At 40.4% G+C, this 12,217-nt stretch overlaps 1 protein-coding gene across 1 annotated transcript in view; it reads right to left on the reverse strand.

Moving 5' to 3' along the window:
* Positions 1-7,590: 7,590 nt before the first annotated feature.
* Positions 7,591-12,217, reverse strand: part of HSD17B11 (hydroxysteroid 17-beta dehydrogenase 11) — a 36,097-nt gene continuing 31,470 nt past the window's right edge. The window contains exon 7 of the mRNA XM_047717935.1: positions 7,591-8,451. Coding sequence (XP_047573891.1) covers positions 8,361-8,451 — 91 coding nt within the window. The 3' untranslated portion in view covers positions 7,591-8,360. The remainder of the gene's footprint in view (positions 8,452-12,217) is intronic.

A 12,217-nucleotide genomic window follows, 5' to 3' on the forward strand; every position in this document is an offset into this window, starting at 1 on the left:
ATTTCTGTGAACTACTTATTTTACAGGAGGTGCTAATTTCTCTGAAAACCTCTTAAATTTGGAGGAGATTGGAGGTTCTATAAAGCAATCAGTTCCCTCTGTGATACTATGGGAATGAGCATTGGCTCAGGAGCCAAGACTACACTTAAAAGTGGTACAACTTGCGGGCGCCTGGATGGCTCAGTTGGTTAAGCGACTGCCTTCAGCCCAGGTCATGATCCTGGAGTCCCGGGATCAAGTTCCAAATCAGGCTCCCAGCTCCACAGGGAGTCTGCTTCTCCCTCTGACCTTCTCCTCGCTCATGCTCTCTCTCACTGTTTCTCTCTCTCTCAAATAAATAAATAAAATAATTTTTAAAAAAAGTGGTATGACTTGCACTTGGTCTTAGCCAAAAGGCCGAGAAGCAATAAAAGTGGTGTGACTTCCGACACCCCCAGAGTAGAAACAACTCAGGTGTCCAGGAACGGATGAATGGATAAACAAAATGTATTAGAAACATACAAGGGCATATTATTCCTTTCTAAAAATGAATGCATTTCTGATACACGCTACAACATTCATGAACCTTCCAAACATGCTAGGTGAAATGAGGGCCACAAAAGGACAAATATTGCATGACTCCAATTAAATGACCTAAATTAGTCAAATACACAGGGACAGAGAGTTTGGAACCTTAGTTATCAGGAAATACCATTCTTTCTTTGGAGACCATGAAATGAGAAAGAGGATTTATGTACATTACTATAATCCACTGTTTGCTTAGTCTAACTATAGTAATCTGCCATGTTCAAGTTGAGGAATATGATCTCTTCAAATAATGTAGTATATATATACAATGGGATACTATGCAGCCAACAAACCCCCCAAATCTTGCCATTTGCAACGACGTGGATGGAACTAGAGGGTGTTATGCTGAGCGAAATAAGTCAATCAGAGAAAGACAACTATCATATGATCTCTCTGATATGAGGAATTTGAGAGGTGGGCGGGGGGTCATGGTGGGTAGGGAGGGGAAAAAAATGAAACAAGATGGGAGCGGGAAGGAGACAAACCATAAGAGACTCTTAATCTCACAAAACGAATTGAGGGCTGCTGGGTGGTGGGGGAGATGGATAGAGTGGCTGGGTTATGGACATTGGGGAGGGTATGGGCTATGCTGAGTGCTATGAAATGTATAAGACTGATGATTCACAGACCTGTACCCCTGGGGCAAATAATACATTATATGTCAATTAAAATAATGTTTTAAAAAAATCTCTTCAAATAAATACTTCTTCCCTCCTTTCTGGAGAGCTCATTAGTACATCGTCAAAGGTTCTGCATATTGCCAAACTGATAAAGCAGTATTAGGTAATCTTAAATGTCTTATAAATTTCTTGAGGCTCCTAAACCTAGTTTGTCTTTTTTTTTTTTTAAGATTTTATTTATTTATTTGAGAGAGAGCGAGTGCACAAGCAGTGGCGAGGGGCAGAGGGACAGAGAACAGCAAACTCCCCACTGAGCAGGGAGCCTGACTAGGCTCTATCCCAGGATCCTGGGTTCATGACCTGAGCTGAAGGCAGATGCTTAACCGACTGAGCCCCCCCAGGTGTCCTGGAGCCTAGTTTCTATCCAAACAAGCTCCATGTTCAGCCCCAGAGTATTTTTGTTTTGTTTTGTTTTTTATTTCTTTTCAGTGTAACAGAATTCATTGTTTCTGCACCACACCCAGTGCTCCATGCAATACGTGCCCTCCTTAATACCCACCACCTGGCTCCCCCAACTTCCCACCCCCGCCCCTTCAAAATCCTCAGATTGTTTTTCAGAGTCCATAGTCTCTCATGGTTCACCTCCCCTTCCAATTTCCCTCAACTCCTTTCTCCTCTCCATCTCCCCATGTCCTCTGTGTTGTTATGCTCCACAAATAAGTGAAACCATATGATAATTGACTCTCTCTGCTTGACTTATTTCACTCAGCATAATCTCTGCCAGTCCCGTCCATGTTGCTACAAAGGTTGGGTATTCATCCTTTCTGATGGAGGCATAATACTCCATAGTGTATATGGACCACATCTTCCTTATCCATTCGTCCATTGAAGGGCATCTTGGTTCTTTCCACAGTTTGGCGACCATGGCCATTCTCAGTGTATTTTTAATTTATGAAACCCCTTGCTTCACCTCTGCATATCAATCCAACTTCTTTCCTTATGGTAGCAAAGAGAGGGTCTTGATCTCTAGAGTGTACGTCTCAATATTTCTTTCCTTGTTCCTCTGATTATTCTTTCCCTATCAATTCCAACTTCTTCCTACCTACAGGACTTGTCTCTTTGGCTTTAAACTACTTTCTGTTCTCTACCATTGTAAAAATATTCTATGCAAAAGGTTTTTCCTCCCCACTCCTGTTTGCTATCCCATCTTTCATATCATACCGTCAAAGCATTACACAGTGATCACCTCTGTTTTCTGGCTCCCCATTTCCTTAGGAGGAGAGAAATCTCTTGCCTCTTTACTCTCCACCTGGTGCAAAGGGCTATGAAGGTCCTAAATGTAAGGTGATCTGTGAGCATCACCAGACCTGAGGATGGGGGGAGGGTAGGAGCTGAGTCTTAAATGGGACCTAACGGGGGGGGGGGGTAGGGGTTGGCCACATGGGGAAGGATGTTCCAGATACAGGAAACCACGTGTAGAGTCACTGGGAGGTGAGAGATCATGGAACATCCAAGGACTGGGAGGAGTCTGTGCTGTAGACTGAATGTTTGTATATTGAAACTTAATCCTCAAAGTAATGGTATGCGGAGATGATTAGTTCAAAAGGATGGAGCCCTCATGAATGGGGTTAGAGAGATCCCAGACAGCTCCCTTGTCCCTTCTGCCATGTGAGGACACAGCAAGAAGACAGGCTGGTTGGCTGTGAATCAGGAGGCAGGCTTTCCCCAGATGTTAAGTCCTGGTGGCTTGATTTTGGAACTCCCAGCCTTTAGAACTGGGAGGAAAATTTGAGTTGCTTAAAATCCACCTGGTCTTTGGTATTGTGCTGTAACAGCCTGAACTGACTCAGACACCCTGAGTCGGAAGAAATTCTGCCTTAAGACTGTAGCATCAACTTTTGCCCAAGAGTTTCTAGCCTGCCAGCCTCCTACAGGTTTCAGAGTTGCTAGCCTCCCTCAATAATGTGAGCCAATTCTTCAATTCCTTGAAATATTATCCCTCCTTTTATGTATGTATGTAGGTATGTATATGAAATCTCCTACTGGTTCTGTTTCTCTGAAGAACTCTAAGGCAGGTAGTAAGGTTGGGTAAGAAGACTGGATTACATAAGGCCTTCTAATTCATGGTAAGGACTTTAGCTTTAAGTTTTAGGTGAGAAGCTAATGGGGGATTTTGAGCTGAAGCATGACATGATCTCATATTTTAAAGACTCATTCTGGGGGTGCCTAGGTGGCTCAGTCAGTTAAGTGTCCAACTCCTGATCTCAGCTCAGGTCTTAATCTCAGGGTCTTGAGTTCAAGCTCCACATTGGGCTCCACACTGGGCATACAGCCTATTTTAACAATTTTTGTGTTTTTTAATGAATTATTTGGGCTGCTGTGCTGGGGGGAACAGGAGGTGATGGCGGCAGGGGGTGGGTAATAAGAGGTGATAGAATTCTGGACATATTCTCAAGGTAGGGCAAACAGAACTGCTTTTATAATGAATGGGGAAGGAGTCAAGGGTGACACTAAGTTTTTTGGCCTGAGCAATTGGAATAATGGGGTTTGGAATAGGTTTGGGACACCATCAGTTTTGGAATAGGTTTGGGACACCCACGCAGTTTCAGAAATCATTGAGTGAAAGGTCTGTTGGTCATACCTGCGGAGACATCAAGAAGGTGATTGCTTATGTGTGCGGCATTCAGAGGAGAGATTCAGGCTGGAAATGTGGGAATGATGACAATATTGAATGTTATGTGCCAGAGGTTAGAGGATTTGGGTGAGGTGAAGGATGAAGGTGAGCCGGGGGGAGGAGGCAGGTGTAATTCTAGGTTTTTAGCTTGGACACTTGGTAGTCTCTGTCAGGGAACACGGAGGGTCTAGAGAAGATGCTAGATTTTGCGTGTATTGTTTATAAGACATTTATGTAACTGGAACTGGAGATAGTGGAGGAGATCATACAGTCTAATTCAGTCCTTTTACAGATGAGGAAATGGAGGTTCCAGCATGGCTAGCTTGAATTAGAGTGCCCAGTGCTCTTTTGGCCATACCAGGCCACTTGTAATTATAGGGAAGACTATGAAAGTAAAAGGCACATCTCTCTCTATCCCTAGATTGTCTAGTCATCCCTATACCAATTAAAAAAAAAAAGAAATGAAAGAGAAAAAATAAAATAACTTGAGTGGTCAGTTTGGATCTATGGTCAAGTGGGAATTCGTATGTATTTTGGGGAAGGGTGTGATGTCCACGGCAGATCAAGACTATCCCAGTATTTTCAGGCTCAGCATTTTAATTTCAGGAAACTTTAGACTGTTGTGATATTGGGCCAGTCCAGGCTAGACTTTTTTCAGGTAGAATACTTGGGTATCTGCATGTAACATTTTGTTCCACTTTAAAATAATTCCTAGATGAACGAGCTTCAATCAGAGATTATCATTGGCTAATATTGGAATATTGTTTGAATACCAAGAAAAGCTTGGGTAAAAGGAAGTAAGGGAGTGTTTAGGGTGATAGTTCAACTCTCCAAGAATTCCCCTGACGCTGGAATAGTGAGATCAGCAAACTTGCGTTCATTTTTCTTTCATTTATATAATTTTAAAAAAAAGATTTTATTTATTTATGTGACAGACAGAGATCACAAGTAGGCAGAGAAGCAGGCAGAGAGAGGAGGAAGCAGGCTCCCTGCTAAGCAGAGAGCCCGATGCGGGGCTCGATCCCAGGACCCTGAGATCATGACCTGAGCCGAAGGCAGAGGCTTCACCCACTGAGCCACCCAGGCGCCCCCTCATTTATATAATTTTCTTTTCAGTGTTCCAAAATTCATCGTTCATGCACCACACCCAGTGCCTCATCTTGACCTCAGTAGCTGTGTGATTTTAGGTTAAATTTGTTGGATCTCTTTGGGCTATAAAATGGGAAGAACGATGTCTACCACACAGAATTCTTCAAGGGAGTCAATCTATCACCCAGCCTGGGAGAGGAAGCTCTTCACAATTGCCCCCTTCCCCACAGCAAAACTCTTATGAGTTATTCACACACTAGCCAAGCTGGTGTTGAGAACCTACTAAGAGTCAGTTTTAACCCTTTGCCTAGACCTGATTCCTCACTCTTTCTAATCCTCATTTCCATTAAAAAGCAGGGATCTGGCAAGGGAAGATCGGTGGCACAGGGACAGGGAATGGGAAGAGTGTGTTTAAAGGCAAGCCTGGGAGTATTCTCTAAGGGGCTGGGGAAGGCCAGTGAGTCCTAGTCATCCCATGGCGAGGCTCCCAGGGTGATAGCAAGGGCTCAGGAAGGCTTTATGGTGTGTCCAGCGAGGGCTGGTTCCTTGCCAACAGTCAGAATTTCCCTACCCCACAAAAAAGAAAGCCATCTGACCTCAAGGTCTTAGTTTAGTATCACAGAATACCATGAGTTGACAATTAGAGAAGTCTTTCCTGTTTACCCCAAGACATTGTAAGCCTCTTTGATTTTGGTGTGACTCTCAGAGGTAGCCCTATGGATGGCTGAGAAGAATTTTCCACTAAATTGTGGAGAAGTGGGTTCAGAGTTAGAATTCATTCACTTGAATAACAGTTAAAAGTTTTCAGACCTAGAGTCACAGCAGTAATTGCCCAATGTTAGTGAATCAGAGCAAACTTTTTTTTTTTTTTTTGGAAACAGGGCAGAGAATAAAAGCCCGGAACCTCTACAGCATTCATTAACCTCTCAGCAGAGCTGGGGCTCCAGCCTCTAAGATTTTCTAGGGAAGAATCTCCCTGCGGGAACTTCAACAGTGCCTTCAACATCGCCTGCTACACAGAACTGCTGGAGAATTAAATGGCAAACTGTGCTAGCATGTGGCTAACGTTCCTAAAAGGGACCAAGTCCCACTCTGTCAACATCCTATCCAAATAGTACTTACTTATAGTCATGGTTAATGCCAGACCCCACCAAAGTGTGGGGACAAGAGCTGAACATGTTTACTGTGAGAAGAGGAAAGTTATCTGTATATTTGGGGCCTTAGTTATCTTCCTGAAGTGTTTGCTGAAGATGTTCTCCTCGCTTCCTTCATTGTTCTGCTTGGCAAGCTGGACAGGAATCACGTAATGAAAAGAACAAACATGATATTATTTCAGATGACTTCTAAGCTGACTGTAAGAGACTCTCCGCCCTCTACTGTGAGTCTCTGCTAATAGGACAGGGTTGAGGCAAATCTATGAATTCTGGGGTTATTCACAAATTCTCTAACAGAGTGCTCCCACAGTACAACTCATGGGTGGAGAAGAATCTCAAATTATGTTATTTAAATATAACAGTGTTGGGGCACCTGGGTGGCTCAGTCATTAAGCATCTGCCTTCGGTTCGGGTCGTGATCCCAGGGTCCTGGGATCGAGCCCCACATCAGGCTCTTTGCTCAGTGGGGAGCCTGCTTCTCCCTCTCCCTCTCCGTCTCCCCTTCCCCCTGCTTGTATTCCCCCTCTCGTTGCATCTCTCTTTGTCAAATAAATAAAATATTAAAAAGAAAGAAAGAAATGTAGCAACGTTTTTGGAGGCAGGTATTCCTGGCTCAGATACCCACTGAATGTAGAATGTAGTCTGACAGCAACTGTATTTGGATTCTCTCTATCAGAAGAAGGAAGCCAATAGGTAGGAGAAATGTATTGTAGGAATACCTGCTGTGAAATTCTCTCATTATAGAATCTCCAGTATAACCTCCTTAAGCAGATTATCCTACGATCCTTCTAATCCGCAGTGGCACTGATGAGATGACTTAATTTGTTGACTAAGTCAAGTGTTGAGACTTAAAATATATGTTACAAGTTTTGAGACCTAGAGTCTCATGTTGAGTCTCATGAAGAGACCTTCATGCTGACAGCAGAGAACAAAATCCCGGAACCCTGTATAGTATTCATTAAGCTGTCGGCAGAGCTGGGGCTCCAACCTGTAAGGTTCTTCTGGGCTCCTGCTCCCTACAGGAATTTCAACAATGCCTTCAACTTTACCTGCTACACAGAATTCCTGGAGGTAAATCAATAAGTATTAAATATTAAATAAATATGTTTCTGTGTAGAAACAAAATTATGATCTTTTACCCTGAAGTTTGTGTACCTAATGTGACCCATTTAGTCCATTTCACAAGGGTGAGTATTCTGATTTATATGCTTTCTGAGTATGGACCTTCTGACACAAGGACCAAAGTTCTCTCATTTGTGTATGTGTCTAATACCATCTTGGAAATATTTCTCTTCAACAGAAATCCAACAAGCCTGCTTAGTTTTTCCATTTATAGATTGGATCTTAAATTCTCATCACACTGAGCATCACTCATATCCGAGAAATTTCTGGGTATAAAAAAAAAAAAGACCTTTGATTACATAATCCATTTTCCTTTCATTTGAAGGTTAGGGAAAGTTCTGTTCAAGATGAAAAGATGGAGACAAAAGTTTAAATCTGTTTATTGTTGCCACCGTGGGTACATTCTCCTAATTCTCTGCCAGTGATGCTTTTATACCTGCAACACGTGTGGATCTCTAGTTTCCTTGAGCTGAAATGTTTGGCTTTGGAATGTGAGGCAGCTTTCAGGAAACAGAGTGGTAATGTGTAAGATGAAATGTTTCAGTGACATTTCTTACATCACATGAAACTCATTGTGAAATGCCAGCAGATACAGTCCTTCATTGCATTTAGAGAGCCTGAAGTTTTTGTTTTTATGGAGACTAGAAAAGGAAACATGTGAATTATATAAAATTTAAGTGCAATAGAAATAAAAATATATCTTAAACATTTATAGTACAAATTTTGCAAAGACTTCACAAGGCACGAAATCTTAGAAATTATAAAATTATTTTTGTTCCTTTTCTCCATTTTCTATAAGGTCAATTCCTAAGATACTCCCCTCTTTGTATTATATGAAATTAGCTTTCACCTTAAGGACAAGTGATAATAAATGAGGACCTACAGGGCCTCAAAAGATGATACTGAAGAAGAAAAGTTAATTAGGAAAAGCAGAAGTCTAAGCATTCGTTTAAGTTCTGATTAGTATTAGATGAAATCAACTTAACCCTAGTAAATCAGTTCTATTTATTTATAGCTAATGTATGAAGAAGAATTTAAGTTATGCTACTTAAATATAATGATGTTTTGGAAAGCTGGTATTTTTGAAGATACGTATTTACATCAACTAAATGTGGAATGTAGTCAGTGTAGGACTTATTGTCCTTTAGTTTTATATCCAATAACTGCATCAAACCTAATATTGATCTTTCGTTTTAAAAATGCCAGGAAACGCTCCGGAAGGATCCTAAAAAAAGAAGAAAAAAGGTACATGAAAATAATTAGGAAATTAACATTAAGTGCATTTGTAAAATATCTCTTCTTTTAAAATACTTACATTTATCATGTATCATCATTTTTTTTGTATGAGAAAAAGAGCTTTAGTTACATTCTATGTATGAAGCAGCTACATGTAATGTATAAATCAGATACTGGAATATAATCACACACAAACAGAGGAAGGAGGAATAGGCACATACAAGATGGAAACTATTTTGGGGCGCCTGGGTGGCTCAGTGGGTTAAGCCTCTGCCTTCAGCTCAGGTCATGATCTCAGGGTCCTAGGATAGAGCCCTGTATTGGGCTCTCTGCTCAGCAGGGAGCCTGCCGCCCCCCAACCGTCTGCTTCCTCCCCTCCCCCGCCACTGCCTGCCTCTCTGCCTACTTGTGATCTTCCTCTCTGTCAAAAAAAAAAAAAAAAAGGAAACTATTTGTTGTTCTTTCTTTCTTCTTTTCTCTTTCTTTTTTCTCTCTTTCTCTCTTTAAGAATAAGGAAGTTTTCTGGATATTTCTTAAAAAAACCCCAGACTTCAGTCTTATTGCCCTAGTCCCCACTTAACAATGGGTATTTGTAAAGTCTCCCCATTATAGTGCTGTTTTCTCATCTATCCACTATGGAAATGCCTGTAGGATGGAGCTTTCCATCCTATGGTCTCTGGAGAGCCTCAGACGAGGACTCCTATAAGCCTTGTCTAAACACCGAAGGCATGATTTGTCTCTTACTCCCCTTAACTACTATTTTCTCACAGATTTAAGTGCTGCATGATAGCTAACATAAGACTGAGAAGGAAGACATTACCACATTCATAGCAGGGTCTGTTATCAGTAGTTTCTCAACCATATCTGTAATCTATAGTTTGGGTGTATCCTTTACCATGTATTATATTAAACAAGATTAGTTTTAAGATTAGGAGCTTTAACTCTGAGTCACTCCTCTATGATCTTTCCAATTAAATCTATTTCTTTTTTTTTTTTTAAAGATTTTATTTATCTATCTATTTGTCAGAAAGAGAGAGAGAGAGAGCACAAGCAGGCAGAGTGGCAGGCAGAGGCAGAGAGAGAAGCAGGCTCTGCCTGAGCAAGGTGCCTGATGTGGGACTCGATCCTATGACCCTGGGATCATGACCTGAGCTGAAGGCAGTGGCTTAACTGACTGAACCACCCAGGCATCCCTAAATCCATTTCTTTTTCAAAAAGAAAAGGAAGGAGGCTTCAACTCCTTTAGGGTAGGAGTGACTTGAAATACTTAATTTTTGAAACAGATACATGCCTGTGTTTCTCAGAAGATCTGAGAGAGGAGGTGCCTAGAACTGAGGAGTTGAGAGGCTAAAGTCTTTTAAAATAAGAAACATGACGTTGTAAAGGAAGTGAGAACAGAACTAATTTTATACTTTATAATTCAAAATATTATTAAAACGTTCCACTGAGAGACTGAGGGAGAACTACTAAATGAAAATGCAGATAAAGCACTTGGTTTTGAGCATAATGCTGAACAAGTTATTTAACTTGTGAGTTTAAATTCCCCATGGGAAAATGGAAAAATTAACGCCTGCTCTACATGTTCTTGTGAAGAATCAATGTGTTAATATAAAATGCTTTAAACATTTTATTTTGTACATGACGGACACATAGTAGGTCTAATTTTTTTTTCCCTTCCACCCTATACTGCAGGTTTGGGGCCAAACTACTGCAATAAAGCAAATATCACAATAAAGCAGGTCAAATGAATTTTTTGGTTTCCCAGTACATATAAAAATTATGTTTACACTATAGTATAGTCTATTAAGTGTGCAATAGCATTATGTCTAAAAAAGTCTATAGACCTTAATTAAGAAATACTTTATTGCTAAAGCATGCTAACCATCATCTGAGCTTTCAGTGACCTGTAATCACCGATTACAGATCACTCTAAATATAGTCATGAAAACGTGTGAAATAGTTCAGGAGTTATCAAAATGTGACAGAGACAGGAAGTCAGCAAATGGTGTTGGAAAAATGGTAGAGTTGCTTGATACAGGGTTACCACGAACCTTTGGTTTGTAAAAAACACAGTATCTGAGAGTACAGTGAGATGGAGGGCAATAGAATGAGATATGCCGGTACTTAAGAATATTGAGGAATTCATCACATTCCAGTAAGACTGAGAGAATCTAAACAGAACATGTAAGTCGCCATAACTATAGTTGACCTTGCACAACACACATGTGTCTTTTGATGCTCCAAAAACTTTACTGAAAGCCTACTGTTGACCAGAAGGAAGCCTTATTGAGAAGCTAAACAGTTAATAACACGTTTACATGTTATATGTATTATACACTATATTGTCTTTCCCCTTCCCCATACTATATTCTTACTATAAAGTAAACTAAAGAAAATGTTACTAAGAAAACCATAAGGAAGAGAAAATACATTTACAATACTGTGCTGTATAAAAAAAAAAATCCATCTCTGGACCCCTGCATTTCAAAGCCATGCTGTACAGGGTCAGCTGAATATACAGACATCTGACCAGATGGCATTAAAAAAGGCCTGGCAACTGAGCACCAAAGTTTGATTCAGTCAGAGAAAAATCAGGGCAATGCTAATAACAGTGTTAATTATAATAATAATAGCTGTATGTAACATTTACTGAGTATTTATAATATACTAAATACTTTAAATGCATCATTTTATTTATTTCTCATGATCCTCTAATGTCTTACTATGTGGCAGATGAAGACGATGAGCTTCAAAGAAGTTAAACAATTTGGGATGCCTGGGTGGCTCGCTTGGTTAAGATTCTGCCTTTGGCTGAGGTCATAATCCCAGGTCATAATCCTGGGACTGAGTCCCACATTGAGCTCTTTGCTCAGCATGGAGCCTGCTTCTTCCTCTGCCCCTCCCCCACTCATGCCTGTGTACACACACTCTCTCTCTGACAAATAAATAAAACCTTAAAAAAAAAAAAAGGAGGGAGGGGGGGGTGGGGTTATGGATATTGGGGAGGGTATGTGCTATGGTGAGTGCTGTGAAGTGTGTAAACCTGGCGATTCACAGACCTGTACCCCTGGGGATAAAAATATATGTTTATAAAAAAATAAAATTTAAAAATGTAAAAATAAATAAATAAATAAATAAATATTGATATACATTGAAACAAAAAAAAAAAAGGAAGTTAAACAACTCATTTTGTGTTCATGTGGTGAGCAAGTCGCAAACACAGCTTCCTCTAACTCCAAAGCACAAAATTTGAGTCTCTACACTAATGGTCTAGGAAATAGAATTAATTTATTAAATCAACAAACATTTTGGTGCCCCCCCATATGTCCATCAACTCTTCAAAGTATAGGGGTTACACACAGTGATGAAAACAGGTGAACTTCCTTCCCTCATAGACTTACATTCTAAGGGACTGTAGTCACTGAGTGCTTATGAAATTTAACAAAAATAATGCTAAATACATCACAGGTTTTAACCTGGTTATTCCCAGGAGATCCTTGAGTTTTACCACCTAAACTTCTAAGGGATGTACAACTATAGCTCCTTACAATAGGGGCTAAAAAGCCTGACATGTGTCATGTATGCTTTTGAGCTCTTGAAATTTCTTCAGTTTCTAGGTTAAGTCATTCTCAAAGTACAATCTTGAACCAACTGCCTGTGACAGTTGCCTGTTAAAATACAGATGTCTGGGTCCCAACCAAAATATCCTATATTAAATCCTTTAGAGGTGAGATCCAAAGCATCTATTTTTAAAA

Source organism: Lutra lutra, chromosome 2 (genome assembly GCF_902655055.1).
Source record: "Lutra lutra chromosome 2, mLutLut1.2, whole genome shotgun sequence".
Lineage (NCBI taxonomy): Eukaryota > Metazoa > Chordata > Mammalia > Carnivora > Mustelidae > Lutra > Lutra lutra.